The following is a 17804-nucleotide window of genomic DNA, read 5'->3' as shown; positions in this document are numbered from 1 at the left end:
TTCTGTGCGTACACACCGTTTATACACGAGGCCCCTGGTGAAAACATTTTTAACGTGATATACAATCTGAATTGGAAAATGTACAGTCATATATGTACTGATGGGGCAGCAGTGATGATGGGGAGGTTGCATGAGCTGCATGGGCCTGTCAAGAAGAAATTCCTGGATGCAGAGTGGAGTCACCATGAGGCCCTGGCCTATTGAAGAATGAGCCTTGAGTTAAATCCTATTCTGAATGATACAGGTAAACTGATAAAGTTTATCCAGAACATTCTAAACTACTGCTTCATTATGATGTCCAATTGCTATCCTGTGCCAAAATGCTGGTCAGACAGTGTGCACTTCATACAGATGTATATGCTGTCCTGAAGGAACATCTGTATCCCCTTGCATCACTGTTTAACAGAGTGGATAGCATACCTTGCTAATGTATTTTCCAAGCTGATATGAACTCAGCTTACTTATCACAACAAGGTAAAGACACAAACATCCAGAATATGTGCAACAAGCTGAGTGGATTCATAAGAAAGGTTACGTTGTGACAGAGGAACAGTGAGGGTGGAGATATGAGCTGCTGCCCATCTTACCACTACTGACAGAAACAGAATTCTAGTAGAGAAGCTTAACAGTGACTTCAGTGATATTGAAACCAGTTCCCATATCAGCATTTCTGAATCACTTCTAGGAATTGCTCTAAAAGTCTGTCTAGGAAAAGTATTTTGAGAAGAAGAAGTTACAAAGCATCCTACACCTACTTCCAGCAAGAAGTAGGAGCTCACATTTGAGAATGAATTATGTCAATCACATTGCAGTTCTGGTATGATTTGGAAAAGAAATACTGTCACTTGAAGAACATGTACCTTTTGGATCTACCAACTTGGGTGAAATGACATTATCAGCTTTGACACAAATCAAAACCAAGTAAAGCACAGAATGTGAAGAACTCTTTAAACTAGTGAAAAACAAGCAGACTAAATAAAAAGAGATTAATTTGTTTAGTCTGACTGGTCGCTCACAGTTAGTAAATGTCTTTTGGTTGAATTTTTGTAGTAATATCAGGTTTATTAATGCATAATTTTAAAATATAAATATAAAAACATTTGAAATAATATCAGTTCGGTGTGAAGGATGGGGTACTTCAGTTAAATTAAAACTGCGTAGGGCTTAAACAACCACAAAAAAACTGGGAAACGCTGAGCTAGCGAACATGCACTACATTTCCCAGAGCACCTTGCTGCTGCTTCGCTGTTTGTGAACGGCCTCCGCGTTCATATGTATGGGAGCGCACGCGCGCGTCTATGAGCGCATATGATGAAAGCTTGTGCCACTGACCTGAGCTGCAACTCGTAACGCAGCGCTATACTACTGTATTTGGTAGTGTCAGCACTTTTTATTTCACGCACTGCTTTACAATTATTTCCCCGAAAGCTGATGGAAAAAAAAGATGGCAAATGCAGCGGAGCACCATCATCAGAGAGAGACAGCGGAGTTGCTCGTTTTTAACCTTTTGCTGATTTTAACTTTTTTAACGGTGTGGTTGTTCAAACACCGGCGATTCCGTTTCTTGCACGAAACCGGTGGCGCTATGTTTTATGGTAAGTGCGCGATATATAAATAGGCCAGTCAGAGAGCGACGTGCGCTGCGATGCGCTTCGCTCGTTATTTGTGCAGATCTGGGTATTGGCATTTGGATCTAGCAAGGGTGGGGCACAGGGTTTAACACCTAGTTATCCGTACAGTTGTCGGTCTTTATACCTTCAGCGGCATACAACGTATAAGCGATGGATATGCAGAGAGTACCCATGAAAGACAGGAAGCAGCTCGATTTGTAGGCATTTCCGCAAAGAAAGTTTAAATTTACAAGCATTTGGCGGACAATAAAAACGATCCATTGTTTTCTTCAAGGAAAATAAAACACCAGATTTAATATGGCAGTGATATTGTAGAAGACAAGACACTCCTTTATACCCCAACCCCCCTTTGTCTGAGATGCCCACTGGAACAAGAGAGAATGAAGAAGAAATATAACTAAAAAACTATCCTGTAACCATGTTCTTTGCAACTCCCCTTGACATGTTATAGCACCTTTTGTTACAGGACTACAACATGCAATGTCAAAACTATGCGCAGCTTCAAATTTGAAAGTCATTTATCAGGACATAGCAGTGAAGAATAATGACTTGGAAAGCTTACCATTCTGGGTATCACTGTGAGCTGTCTAAATGCAATTTGCAGTGTAGCATTTGCTTTTTTTTATAATCAACAAAAGGATAAGTACAGGTTCAAAGTCTCTATGTTGCGATTACCTTTAGAAGTTCTCTGCTAGTAAAAGGAGTCCTTCCACATGTTTTCCATGTTTGTGTTTTAAATGGTTGTCAGTTTGTTAGATGTCCCCTGAGTTATATTTCTCAGTGGTACTTTTTGGTTGGTCCTCTGTTTGTGCAAGAAGATAATAATATAAATCCTAATGGGCTTTGTAAAGTATTCTCTAAGAGGCTGCAGCTTCACTGGCATATTTAATTCTCCTCTGTCATGTTACAGGTGTTTTGTTTAAAGAAAAAAATATGCAAATAATGTCTGACAGCAGACACTTTATTCACTGTTATATGATTACCACCTCCAGCTGTTAAGTATATCACAGTTTTTTTGATTATGTTTTTGTATAGAGTTGGGGTCCATCCTAGCAGGAATTAATATTTACTGCATCTACTTTTTAGCACATGTTTTTTCCATTTGATCAGCTTGAGATGTAAGGCAGATGCCAACCCTGGATCGGATGTCAATGAAAACTTACCAACACTTACATGGTGCATAAACTTTGATATTAGAATAATATCCTTCTGTTCTACAGAGCAAAATCTCGGTACTTGTATTCTTTTCTGTTCGGTATCCTTAGATAAAAGGCAAAACTACATAGATGGTGACACCTTTATTTAGTATGCAATACATTTTTTGATAACAAAATGATTCATAGCTCTGTGTAGCCAAGTGTGATAGGAAAAGCATTACATTAGATCTGGTGGCTGATTTCAGTTCTTTTACTTCATAGAGTTGGACAACTTGCACTTGCTTAGTTCCTCAACATGAAAAATCACAGAGACGGATTTTGTGGTAGAATGAATTTCAAGACACCCTGCTAGGCTTTAATAAGATTTTAGTATGCCAGCTTTCACACCATACTGTAACATCTTAGCAGTAAGGCTAGAAATGTACTTTTTGTATTTCTGGGTTTTATTAAAAGGATAATTTAGCAATTCAAATTTTCCAGTTTGGAGACATGGTGGTTTTCAGTGGTTGGTGGTGCAGTGGCTGTTGGTGCCTTCATATTGCTCTGGGAGGCTGAGTTTGACTCACACCATGGTCATTTTCTGTGTAGAATTTGCATGTTCTCACTGTATCTGAAAGAGCTTTTTCTCCAGGTGCTTGAATTTTGATTACACATTCCAAGAACAGACAGAATGTGTTTATTAGAGATAATAAATTGATTATGTGAAGTTTAAAATCCACCGTGATGGACTAGCAACCTGTCTAGAGCTGATTCTCTCATTGCATCTGATGTGTTTCTGCCAAGATCGCCTCCAGCTCTTTTTTTACCCGTTACTGGGTAAAGCAAGTCAGAAAATGGACAGAAATATTGAAATGTAAACATTCATAATTCCTCCTTGTTTTCTTGTGCATGATGGAATTGTAACACTTTTCTCAAGGTTGGAGAGTAAAATACAGGTAATAAGTGATAAGTTACCAATTGTCTCATTTCTACAGAATAGTAACCCTTCACATCCAAGCCTATTGTTTACCCAGTACATTACCGAGTGGATATTGTACACTACACTTGCTGCTGTTTCCACCTGAGGTTTTTTTCATTATGTATTAGTTACATTAGTCTTTTATATTATTACTTTTTTGTTGATAATCTGTGTCTGCTGCTTTGGATTTGACAGTCCAAGCTTTACTTCTGTGTTCCATAAAAATATATTTGAATAAAAATGAATGTCAACTCTGGTACCCTGCACCCTGAATTGGACTGACATCTTGACCTCTATATTCCATCCAATCTCATTCAACCATTAGTAATTTAGTTCAAGGTTGCTGTGGGCCAGAGCCTTTCATGGCATTATTAGACATAAGATGGAAACCAATCCTTACTGACACACTCAAGATCAAGATTCTTTATTTGTCACATACACAGTTATGCAAGTAAAGCATATAGTGAAATGTGCAGACAATCCTATCAAAAACTGGAAAAAAGAAATAATTGTATTGGGAGGAAATTTCTATGCAAACACAGACAGTATTATAGCTGGGATTTGAACCCAGGAGGTGAGTGACCACTGCACTAACCACTGTGCCCCTGTACTGTTCAATTCAGATCTTTATTATACTGTACTGTAGTCAATCACAATTTTACAGGTTTTTCCAATGCCACTGACTTACTTATTAAATTCTTACCAGTATCACTTCCTGCACTAAAGATGTATATCTTTAAGAATAAGAAAAATGTGGCATACTGTGCCTGTAAAGTACTTTGCTAAGGTGCTTGCCATGCAAAGCAATATATATAATGTTAAGTTTGTTACATAGTAAGTTATAAGTAGAAAGGCTGATTCCAGTATTTACTGCCCTTTGAACCCTTATCTTAATGAGCAAAGTTGGTACTAAAGCACACAATATTGGAATATCTATTATCTGTGCAAATGAAATACACATTCACAGGTATCCTGTGGCCCCAGATGCTTATTCAAGGAAATAAAATTTCTGTACAGGTTAAGAGCAATAGCACTTTTCTTGTTTAGCTGTCAAAATATTTTTAAATGTTTCTTTTTTAACCAGCTATGTAGTAGAGAGCAAGTGATCTATACTCCCATGTTTTATATAATTGTACATTTCAAATATACAAGCTAGTTCAACAGATTTAACTTTTTTAATTTATAGTTTTTAACATAAGTTCTGACTTTTTTATATTAAGGTGAGGAAGTGACCGAGTCTGAGCGAAGGTCATTTTCTAAACTTTTATTAATTATTCTTCAAATAGATTACACATTTAGCATGGAGGTGCCCTTTCTATCCAATTAGTACACATGCAAAAGTTAATTTGTAATATTATAATCTTTTAGTTGCAAATCTCTGTTTAAAATGTCATGATAATTAGCCTTGCATTGTATTTTCTTATCCTGCAGTTAGTTACTGAAACAGCTCTCAACCTTTTCAAAACTAAACTCCTTTTAGCGTCTGGTTTTCAATCTTGCAAATCTCAAATATCAATGAAATTGTGTTCTTTTTAATGAATTCTCACTAGCAACTGCCGTGTTAACCTTTTCTGCTGCAAAAATGATGAGTGCTCTGTTTTAAAGTGTTTTCAGTATAGTTGGTAATTGGAAGCACCCTGGATAATCTTTTCTAATTTTAAATAAGCCTTAACTACTATACTAATCCATCAATGGTAGAATTTAGACATAATCAAAAATTATGGAGCACAATAACACAGAAGTTCGAGAAAAGTTAATACAGAAATGCAGTGCAGTGAGTGGGCTGTGTTCAAGCAAGAATAACATCTGCAGTGACAAGACCTCACATGATCAGAGTGGCATGTTACGTTAATTGCTCTAACTCTATATTAACATCATATGACTGAATGTGGCTTTACCCTTTGATAGACATCCAGAGTTGGTTCCTGTCTTGTGATTGGCTCAAACTGCTTGTGACCCTGCAGTAAGGATGCTTAGATGATTCTGCATTTTGAAACCAATGTTCAAGTGGTTGTTCTTTAAAATAGATGGATTGGAACAGTTCCACTTATAGCTCTGGTGTGAGCATCCACACAGTTTACCAGCGTTTCAGGTCTCTCACACACACATATACAGAAGCATTTGGTTCTTATGTTTAACTGGGAAGCTTTTATTCCTTGTATGGGGAAGGTCAAAAAGGAATAATGGAGGTGACCATTAAAGGAAATGTTAGAATAAGCAAGAAATTTGTATCCAAAAGTCAATCCTATTAATTGTCAAAACAAAGCTGCAACTCAAACATCATAGTGTTAAATTCAGAAACATGAGTCACAAAGCCAGAATATTGAAAGAGCACTAAATAGTACATGCACAAATGTTCTAATTTGTATATCCATAAACTCAAATAATGACGAATCCTAAGTACTGGTTTTAATAGCTGGTTTTAATTGTGATATCAAATGTGTGGTTTGCAGGATTGTGCTCCAGAGCAGCCAAAGTTGAGTCATGACAATAGTGACTCAGATATTTTGCCAGGGGCAGAACCAAAATGGTGATAGAAATAATGCTAAATAATTTTTCACTGACTTAAAGCAACAAGTGGAAAATAAATGGAAAAACCTAATTCAAAACCTCAAATAGCACTTCAAAACGGAACTCAAAACAAATATGCAAAAAATGCCAAAATCTCAGAAATCATAACAGTAGCAAAATGTTTAAGTAGAAACAGGAATCCAGTACAGTACAGCTCAGGGTTTGAGGGGAGATTTCAAGCAGATGGTTGCAGGTTAAGTGCATTGGCGATCCTAAATTGTCCCTAGTGTGTGGATGTGTTTGTGTGTGTGTCTCCTGTGGTGGGCTGGCCCCCTGCCCAGGGATTTGTTCCTGCCTTGTGCCTTATGTTGGCTGGGATTGGCTCCAGCAGACCCCCATGACTCTGTGTTAGGATATAGCGGGTTGGAGAATGACTGACTGGTTAAAAACTCTTTTCTTTTCTACACAAGGAACTGATGATTTCCAAAACTAATTGAAGCAGTTTACTTCTTAGAGGTCTGCTTGGAATTAAGGATTGCGTTAACACTACCCAACTGCACATTGTACATTTAACTGATGTGTTATGTTTTGATGTAAAATTTCCAAGTTACTATAAGTCTGTGTGAAAAATTAGAATTGTTTCTTTGCAATGACCAGTTAACACATTCCAGGTAAGGCCTCATTTTCTTAGGAGATCTGGAATTGCAGGCCATTGTAATGCAGGCTTATAACTAAGTACTAACTCACTACAGCATAGCTTCAGTTCTAATGTCAGGATTGTAATAAGGTGCAGTTGTGCAAATTAACTCAATCTGTTTGTTGACACATACAGAAAACATCTGGCACTTGCATCCAGAATTCTGCAGATCCTCCATCCTTGTGCTGAGGGATGCTTGGCTTATTCGTGTTCTTGAATGCAGATTCTAGATGGGGCACTGTGGCTATTTAGGCATGTTTGGAAGGGGCTAATGGGGTTAGATTGGTACACCTCCTTTTTTTTTAAATTTTCTGACTGGCAAGAGGTTAGTTGCTGCTAATAAGACCAGGGTGGCTATGATTGCAGTCCATACAGTGTGACCTCCTTGTGTTGAGTTTAACTGGCAGTTCATATTACAGTATACTTGGAGACAGTAATGGAGCTGACTTGTCATTCTTCTCCTTTTTTCTGATCCAGGTGTTGCAGTTAACTTTTTTGAAAGCTCACTTTTACGACAAGTACATTTAAACCTTTGGTTTAGATTGCCATCTGTGGTGAGCAGCCCCCCCTTTCATAATGCATTTTGTTTGGCTGTTAGATTTTCAGTACATGAAGTATATATCAATACAGTAAATGTTTTTTTTTGTATGAAGTCAATGACAGTTTTATTACTTTAGGAACATCCAAATTTTCATATAGCTCTGCATGAAACTGATAGCATATGATAAATGTGTGGCAGTTGTATTGAATTGTTTTTATTGATTTCAGAACATCAGTACCATATACTCAGGTTCATGTATATTGTATTGGAGACACAATACAATGGAATTATTACTTGAATTTCTTCTACAAGATAGTAATATAATACAAACACAGAACATCCATTTTCTAATCTACTGAATCCGAATACAGGGTCACGGGGGTCTGCTTGAGCCAATCCCAGCCAACACAGGGCACAAGGCAGGAACCAATCCTGGGCAGTGTGCTAACCCACCGCAGGACACACACAAACACACCCACACACCAAGCACACACTAGGGCCAATTTAGTAACGCCAATCCACCTAACCTGCATGTCTTTGGATTGTGGGAGGAAACCGGAGCGCCCAAAGGAAACCCACGCAGACACGGGGAGAACATGCAAACTCCACGCAGGGAGGACCCAGGAAGCGAACCCGGGTCTCGTAACTGCGAGGCAGCAGCTCTACCACTGCGCCACCGTGCCACCCAACACAGAACACCATACATAAAACTACATGCATTCAAGACAACATCAAGCAATACATACAAAAAATATCCATGATTATGTCAGCACCTCTTGAGTCACCTTATTATGAAAGCTGTTCTTGAATATAGCAGTATGAGTGCTAATGGTCCTATAATAGTTGCCAGAATAGGGTAAAAATTATGCCTTAGATCTTTAAGAAATATTGTTTGCCTTTGGTATGCTGTTTCTGCTGTATATGTTCTGTACAGAAGGAGATATATGTCAAAAATATTTTGTAGTGCATTTACAACTCTTTGTGGTGCTTTGTTGTTCTGAGATAAGCAGATTACTTAAAAGGATGTTATCGGAACATTCAGGCTTATCTCAGAGATATGAGAAAGTAAAGGTTGATGGTCAGTCTTCATCATAAAAACCAAAATGTATTGTTTCCATCAAAAGTCATTAGTGATGGTGATTTCAACAAATTTAAAACTGTTGGTCCTCTTCATCATATCCCCTCTAAAGTAAATGGCAGTGTGGTGTGCCTTCTGTTTCCTAAAGTCTGTGGCCAAATCCTTGGGTTTGTCAACATTAAATGTCTGTTTTCCTGTCATCTCTGAGATGGTAGATGGACCTTTTTCAAAGCCTTTTCTAAGCCAAATAAATAGAGGAAAAATATGCACAAAGTAGGATGTGGAAATGAGTAGAAATTTGAAAATGTCAATGATTGCTTTAAGAAGAGCCACCATATGCTGAAAAATTTCTGAGTTGTTCATCAGTAATATATGGTAGCACAATGATTAGGTCTGCTGCTTCACAACTCCAGAGTACTGAATTCGAATCATTGCTGCTGTGTGTGTAGAGTTTGCATGCTCTTGCTGTTTCCGTTAGAGTTTTTCTCCTAATGCTCTATTTTTCCTCATAAATCCTATAGATGTGCACATTATGCTAACTGGGGACAATACAGTAAATGGCCCTGTATGTGTGTGTGTATGTGCATAAATGTGTAGTGTTCATGTGGGCAAATTTAAGGGATGCTCACCACTTGGAATTACAAGGTTTCTGATTGTGTTTTGAGAACAATTCTCCAGTACAGTACACTGAATTTCCAGCCCACTCCCCCTAAACGTTTTCATTATATATTTTTACCCAGTGGTTACTGGGTTACCGTCTGATTGGCATAGGTTACTGTGTTGTTTGCAGCTGGAAGTACCTTTATGAGGTTTGCTCAGTTCAGTGTGTAGTGTCCATTTGACAGGCTGAACAGTGTGTGAGGCTGACACTTGTCAATTATTGAGTCTCTTGCTACTGGACTTGATATACTGTATTATTTTGATGTTACTTTCAATTGCTTGTTCTGTTTTTCTTTTGTAGGCCTACTGATGGGACTAATTCTTTGCTATTCAACATTCCAACCAGACACGGAGAGCAGAGCTGTGTACAGGTGTTTGAATCTGAACAGCAGCCTAAACTCCTTGATGGTTAACATCTCAGGTCAAGTCTACCAATATCAGTACACAAGAGAAATCAGCCGGAACAACATCCATGGTAACCATGGGAATGAGATGCTGCAGAAGGTATATGTTTTAACAGTGCATTTGTTCAGGCTTTCTATCTAAGCCTGGCAAGGTTTATGTTATTTAGGTCACCTCCAGAAACTCCCCCATTGGTTCAAAGAATATCTTAGACTTTGTTTACCTTTGGGAAAATTCCAGTGAATTACTGGTACCAAATAGTGTCCAAAAGATTAAAATTCCTGCTTGGACTTCTCTTTAGCAACCTTTGGGGAAGAGAAGAACAAAACCATCATTGGTTACTGAATGAATATACGGTGATAAGATAGTGATACGTTTGCTAAGGTCCACGTTTTCCATTAGTATGACAAGAAGTTACTGTATATAATCAGTTTTTCTGTTTGTGTAGCGCTTTTCATCCTAGAACTTTATGGGACAATCTAACAGTCTGATAATGTTAAACTTGAGTTGAGCTAACACTCTAATGAGTAATATAACCTTTAGTGTTGACAATGAGGTAAAAGTCTATCAGACTGTGGCAGGAAAGCTGGGCTCAGGTCTTCCGCTTATGTTATAAATAGCCCTTCGATCCAACTTCTAAGTCACTGATCCAATCATGGTCTTGGGGAGCAAATGCATTGGGTAAGCAGAGCCTTAGTGAAAGAAAAAGGCTTTGTTCTAGGGGCTATGCCAGAGAGGGTTACACCGAGCACTAGGTGTAGGAGATCCAATACATTTGACATGCAATGTATCTGAAGTTTTCATTTTTTTTTGACATAATATATAACTAATTGTCTGTGCCATTTATTCAGTTTGTCTTTTTTGTTCATCTGTATCAAGAGTATAAATAGTTCTGTATATTTTGTAATCTCCAGCACATTGATCTCCCATCCCAATGTAGAGTAAAATGGCCAAAATAGTTTAAAATGTACAGAATGCATTTTGATTCAAAACACATGAGAGAGAGAGATAAGAAAAAACAGTAAGTTAAATATTCAAACAAACCACAGTTGTTCTTTTGGGCCTATCAAAAGCCTAGCCCTGTACTGTAGGATGTAGGATAGCTTGCTAACTTCTTCCACATTAGAGCATATGCAGAAATCTCCCCCTTTCTACGGTATGTTTCTCCATTTTGGTGCGATTTTGCCCAAGTTCACCAGTCAAATCTAGAATCCAGCAGGGGGCTGCTGTATTCACCTCACTCTGGGGCTAATTTCAGTGTGGGAGTAAATCCTTGCAATCAAGAATTTTTCAGGATACCTTGTTGTGAGAAGAACACTGTTCCATTAGGCAGTTCATTGGTATATAACATCCATTAATATATTTGAAACATTGGGCAATTTTTGATAAAGTATTTCATCTGTATGGCATCCACAATTTTTGAATCCTATGGCTGATCATTGTCAGCAGTGCTGGATTAACCATATAAGCAAAGTAAGCACATGCTTAGGGCATTAAGGGTAAAGGGGGCACCACAAAAATTTTTCTTAGCCGAATTTAGCACATAAATTATTAAATTAATTATAAATTTATAGCCATTTTAATGAAAAATGCATAATGCCTCCCTGTACCTCCCTATGCCGTCACTGTTCGTAGATGGCGCCTTACACAGTGCGTTCTGCATACTGGTGCCATCTATGATGGGGAATTCCTATTTCATGGTGATTCCCTTAAATGCTATGTTATGTCAAAATATTGTGAAAATAAGTTGATTCAAGACAATATGTTTTTATATTTTTAAATAATAGTTAATGGTTGATTAAAAATTATCACGTAATTGTTGTGTTTTGTGAATTATCTGTTATTTAACTTAAAATAAATTTTTAGTGCGTAGAAAGCGTTATTTTCTGTTTTAAGCAAAAACAAAAAATTGTCCCAGTTTGAGGAAAAAATATTCTGGTAAGTCTATTTAATTCTATTCTTGGATATTTTTAAATTCATTTACATTATGTAAAAGTGAAAATCGTACAGCTGATTACTATTGGATAAAATTGTTTATAACTTTTTTACTAATAAAGACTTATTAACAAAATTTTCACAAAATATTCTTCGAATCTTGTACTAAGAATATGTGTAAATAGATTTGCTAAACTGACACAAAAGCCGTAAATAAATTTAATTAATCAAAATGGGAAATATACGGTTTTCATGTCAAAATGAAAACCGTACATTTAAAAAAAAAACCTTTAAAATCAACCCCAAATGTTAAAACCTGTAAAATTTCAGATGCCATTTTCTCTTCAAGTAATGATAAAAACGCTATCAGATCTTTATCGAAAAGCAGTGCCGCACAAAATACATTTTTAAATCAATTTTGGGGTTAAAGTCAGTTTCTACAGGTTTTGGCAGGAGATTGGATAATTTGTAGTCCTTAGAATAATGGCAGATAAAATTAATATTTGTAGCCATTTAAGCCACTTTGTAGTCACTTTGTGACCTAAAACTTCCTTAAATATGAGATGTACAAAATTTAAAAAAAGCTGAAACAAAATCTGCGCTAATTAATATTTTGGAATTTGGTTTGCTTCATCAAAAACTAGAGATTTTCACAAAAATTTTGGTCCAAGTCTCATTTTGATATGACAATTTTCACGACCCCTAGTTGCTATAACAATTAAAGTCGTTCAGTTTATGACATGGAGGCAGCAGTTTTTAATGCAAACGGAAAATGTAAAAACAAGATTCAGTGATACAGAACTTTATAAAATAATTTTAGAGGACAATATTGAGTGTGCTTTTCCAAATGTAGACATTGCCTTTCAGATATTTTTAACATTAATGGTCACAAACTGCTCATCTGAGCGCTCATTTTCTCGGTCGAAATGTATTAAAAATCCCCTCAGAACAACTATGCATCAAGGCAGGCAGGATGCCTTATCTCTATTATGTATAGAAGTAGATATGTTACGTAAGATTGATTATGAAGATCTAATCAAAGAGTTTGCAAGGAAAAAAAGTAGGAGAAAATTATTAAGATAAAAATAAAATGAAGCATACAAAAATTAATATTATTTTCCTTCTTACTATAAGTATGTTTTGTTTAATTTCGAATTTTCGATAAAATAAAATTTTATTTTCTAGTTTGTTATTGTTTTAATATTTTGAATTACTAGTGTAAGGGGTACCAAAATTGCTTAGTGCTTAGTAGTGGTGCAATGGATCACAGTTGATCTCTCTCGCGCACTAACTTTCTCTCTCGTTCACTAATTCAACCTCTCCCACACTTACTCAACCTTTCTCGCGCATTTTCGCTCGACTTTTGTCCGGTTTGCCGCTTCATACGCATGGTCACAGCCAGCGGTAGCAGTTCAAGCAGAGGAGCTCGACAAACCTCCAGCATCATTTAAGTAAATGTGTGGGAGCATTTTGGCTTCCCTGTTAAATGTGTTGATGGGAAAAGGGTGGTGGATAAAACCACCACAGTTTGTCGACTGTGTGGCACGAGGAAGCCCTATGAGAATGGCAACACGTCAGGCATGGCAACTCATTTAAAACAACACCACCCTGATGTGACAGGACCCAAGACGATGGAGCGCAACAACCAAAGATATCCATGGCATTTAAGCATCCCTTTGCTGCCTAATCAGACCGGGCTAAAGCTATTACAAAAGCTATTGGGATGTTTATTGCTGCAGACATGAGGCCATATTCCGTTGTGCAAAACAAGGGGTTTAAACATATGATACACGTGCTTGAGCCACACTATGATATTCCGTCGCGCGCTCACTTCAGTGACAATATCGTCCCAAGTATATATGAGCAGGAAAAGTCAAAAGTTGTGGAGGATAGAGAGGCCCAATACTAATATCCCAGTCACAACAGATAATGCCAAAAACCAAATACATGCAGTGAATGATGCAGGACTGTGCCCACAGATAGGGTGCTTTGCACATGCAATTAATTTAGCATCCCAAAAGGGAATGAAAGTGTGTAAGATGGACCGCCTGCTTGGGAGGGTCAGGAAAGTGGTTTCCTACTTCCACCGAAGCTCAACAGCTGCTCATGTGCTTCAGACCAAGCAAGAAATGCTACAGCTGCCTACTCATAAGCTCATACATGATGTCACAACAAGGTGGAACTCCACTTATGATATGTTGGAGCGTTACCTTGAGCAGCAGGCAGCAATATACTCTGCACTAACAGACAAAACCATGAAGAAAAATGCCAGAGACATTGTCACCTTGTCTGATGATGCTGTTAAAGTGGCAGAGGAGGTCCTCCAGCTACTCAGACCACTCAAAATGGTTACAACTCTGTTGAGCACTGAAACTGCACCATCTGTGTCCATGATACTGCCTCTGAAAACAAGGATCCTACAATCCATGGCCCCAAGTGAGGAAGACAGCACCATCACAAGAGATGTCAAGACTACCATTAGAGAGGACCTGAAGCCCAGATTCACTTCACCACCAACCCTACAGGACTACCTTCAAAGATCTACTGTACTTGATCCAAGGTTCAAGTCGCTGTCTCACCTAGACCTTGCCCTATGCCTGAGGATATACAGTGATCTCACTACTGAGATTGTGAGCAGTCTTGGCACTGAAGACTGTGAAGAGGTAAAGAAAATAAATATTTTGAAATTATATATTTTTTATTTGTTATGATAATGTTTTTAGTTAAGTTTATTAAGTTATTTATTAAGTTATTGCCACATTTTAATGTCTATGGAAAAAAAAGTTTTAATCAATAATGTAACTTTCCCTGCAGCGTCAATATGCAGCACCAACAAGAGCAGACACATCTCCTCCTCAAAAGAAAGGTGAGACCTTTGCACAGAAGGACATGGTCAGCAAGGCTTTTGCTGACACCATCAAAGAGGAGGTGGTATTCTATGAGGCAGCAAGTGGCATTCCAGTCGATGGAGATCCCACTGACTTGGTGGAAAAGCAACGAATGTAAATACCCTCACCTTGCCACAATGGCAAGACACCATCTTGCTGTGCCTGGCACTTCAGTGCCTAGTGAGAGGGTGTTCTCAACAGCAGGGGGCATAGTTACAGCAAAGAGATTCACACTTTCCCCAGAAAATGTAGACATACTCGTGTTTTTGAAAAAAAATTAGAAAGCAAAGCAGAACTGATCTTATAATTTCTTTCTTCTTTTTTGATGATGTGGACATAAGCTAGATTTTATTTCTCTCTCCATGTTAAAAGTAAGAAGCAATGATGCCTTAAATTGCATTCAAAGTTGTTTTTTATTGTGTCCACATTAAAGGAAATAGTTATCATGCCCTATATTGCACCTTAATTTGTATTTATGTAATTGAGTGGAATGAGTCATGAGTTGAATGTTTTTTAATGGCCAAAAAATACTTAACTAAATAAATGGAGAGTCAAATTTGTCTTGTCTTGTCTTTTTTTTTTTGCTGATCCGAAAATTGATCCGATCCGTGACTTAAAACCTTGATCTGATCCGAACCGTGAGTTTTTTGATCCTTTGCACCACTAGTGCTTAGGGCATCTAAGGGTCTTAATCCGGCCCTGATCGTCAGTGTCAAGTTTGCACCTTCTCAACTTGTCTGCATGGTTTTTCTCCCATATCCCCAAATTTTTTCTGGTTAAGTTGATTGTGTTCTGTCAAAATGTGCAAGACAGAAAATATTTTATAATGTAACCAGAACATAAAGCATGGACAAATAAACAGGTAAAGATTCATAATCAGGAAGTCAGAAACACAGTGTTCAAACCAACAATCAAAATTTTAAATAACAGTCAATATTTTGTTTGAAAGGATTCATTAACTATGAACATGATTAAAAGTATAACACACCAATCTCTTAATTTTCACTCTTATAACTAGGATGAATAGGAAGTATGCATTGTGATGTTTATACACCTGACCCCATGATGTCACAACCATTCATTTCTATATCTTTTCACTAGCAACAGGGTATAAATTATCCCCACAAAATGGCAGCACCTGCAAAAAATAAAATAACATTGAAAAAGATGCAAAAAATATTTAGAAAGATCAAAATAAATTACAGTTAGGGAAACCTTTAACACAACTGGAATCCACATGTTCCGAAACCTAAAATAAATTTGAAAAGGCCCGCCAAGTACTAAAAGAAAGCTAATTATAAATGAAACCAAACCATAACAGGTTGGTGATTCCAGACTAGCTGTTTGTCTGAGTATGGGTCTATGACTGGTTGGCTCTGTGTTATACTGGAAAAATGAATGTCCAAGATCAGCACTGGCCTCCCATGACACTAACTTAAACTAAGTTGTTGAAAGAATGTTATATAATTCTCTGAATCCCTGGTGGCCCCTTGTTACTTACACCAATTTTTAAGGTGGATTGTGAGTAGTGATGAGACTTTTTAGGTAAGGCAAGTTATAAGCCTTTCATGCCCTTTTGATCCAAGATTTTCTTGTTCACAACCATATGCTAGCCACAATTGATTACAATATTTATAAGGTATTCTGCTTTATAGGGCATACATATTCAGGGAGATTATGTGATAGTCCTTTAACAGATTTTTAAGTTCTAGTTTTAGCATACAGTGTGTGAATATCTGCACGTTTGTTTTACCTGTAATACACAAGTAAATAGAAACTTGAGGTTTTCATTGAAAAAAAAAAATATTGCATTAAATATTATGCAAAACTATAATAATCCACACATTCATTTATTTATGTAACTTTTTTAGTGCAATGATAGTGTTATTAGGATAATATACTACAGCAACAACATTTATTTATATTGCACATTTTCATACAAACATCCATCAATGCATTATCCAACCCACTATATCCTAACATATGGTCATGGGGGTCTGCTGGAGCCAATCCCAGCCAACACAGGGCACAATGCAGGAACAAATCCCGGGCATGGTGACAGTCCACTGCAGGACATACACACACACCATACAAACAATGTAGCTCAAAGTGCTTCACAAGACATCAAATAGAAAGTTACAAGAAAAGAAAAACAGTTAAGATTAGGCAATATATTAAATAATACGTATTAATAAAAAAGGTAAGGTCAGATGGCTGGGAGGACAGAAAAAACAAACAAAAAAAAAACCTCCAGTTAGGCTGAAGGAAAAAACAAAATCTGCAGGGGTTCCAAGCTCAAAAGACCACTCAGCCCCCACTGGACATTCTACCTAACATAAAATGTTCTTAATGCAATCCTCTATGTTTCCAGGCCTCATATGAGAAGATTTGATGAGGTGGGTCTCATGGACAGCTGGGGCACCTGTCGTCATTCCATCATCACAGGAGGCTGCATGGTGCCTTGATCAGGTGATGGTCACGCAGTTCACCACCACAGAAGAACCAGAAGAGACGTCAGAGAATAATTGAGATTAGTAAAGATTGCAGATCTCCAAAGTGTATGGCAGTTCTATCCCCAAGTAGTCTATATGGAATGTATCTAAAATGTAGCTGCAAAAAAGCCAAATTAAAATAATGGGTTTTTAGCATTTTTTTTTAATATTCCACAGTATTAGCCTGGAAAATTTCTATTTGTATAGAAAAATCTATATTAAGATTTTAGATGTATGACAGCCAAAGGCCTCCTCCCCACTTATTTTAAGCTTGGATCTTGGAATTGTAAGCAGATCACTATTCAAAGTTCCAAGGTTATGACTTGGAGTGTAGGGGAACAGGCAAAACAAAATACAGGATAGAATGAAGCAAAATTATTTAAGACTTTATAATCTATCCATCCATCCATTTTCCAACCCGCTGAATCCGAACACTGGGTCACGGGGGTCTGCTGGAGCCAATCCCAGCCAACACAGGGCACAAGGCAGGAACCAATCCTGGGCTGGGTGCCAACCCACCGCAGGACTTTATAATCCATTAGTAGTATTTTCAAGTCAATTCTGAATGACACAGGTAACCAATGTTACAATGCTAAAACTGATGAGATGTACTCAGATTTTTCTTTTTCTAGTTAAGATTCTCACTGCTGCATTCTGCACTAATTGTAACCAACTGATGTCTTTCTTAGGTAGTGCTATTTGGAGAGCATTACAGTAATCTACTTTACTTAATACAAAAGCATGATCTAATTTTTCAGCATCTTGTAAAGTTATAAGAGGTCTAACCTTTGAAGTATTCCATAAGTGAAACAATGCAGTCCTAATAATCTGGTTAATATGTTATTTAAAGTTTA

At 37.4% G+C, this 17804-nt stretch overlaps 1 protein-coding gene across 2 annotated transcripts in view; it reads left to right on the top strand.

Moving 5' to 3' along the window:
• The first annotated feature begins 1266 nt into the window (after positions 1-1266).
• The window catches only part of LOC120533585 (sodium/hydrogen exchanger 9-like), a 447557-nt gene continuing 431019 nt past the window's right edge, over positions 1267-17804 (top strand). For both annotated transcript variants that reach the window (XR_005634561.1, XM_039760513.1), the window contains exons 1-2: positions 1267-1595; positions 9535-9737. Coding sequence is in view for 1 of the 2 variants with exons in the window: in XM_039760513.1 (XP_039616447.1) it covers positions 1445-1595; positions 9535-9737 (354 nt within the window). In the remaining variant the exon portion in view is untranslated. The remainder of the gene's footprint in view (positions 1596-9534; positions 9738-17804) is intronic.

Source organism: Polypterus senegalus, chromosome 1 (genome assembly GCF_016835505.1).
Source record: "Polypterus senegalus isolate Bchr_013 chromosome 1, ASM1683550v1, whole genome shotgun sequence".
NCBI lineage: Eukaryota > Metazoa > Chordata > Cladistia > Polypteriformes > Polypteridae > Polypterus > Polypterus senegalus.
The sequence above is the reverse complement of the archived record's forward strand: the minus strand, read 5'-3'. Positions and strand labels throughout refer to the sequence as shown.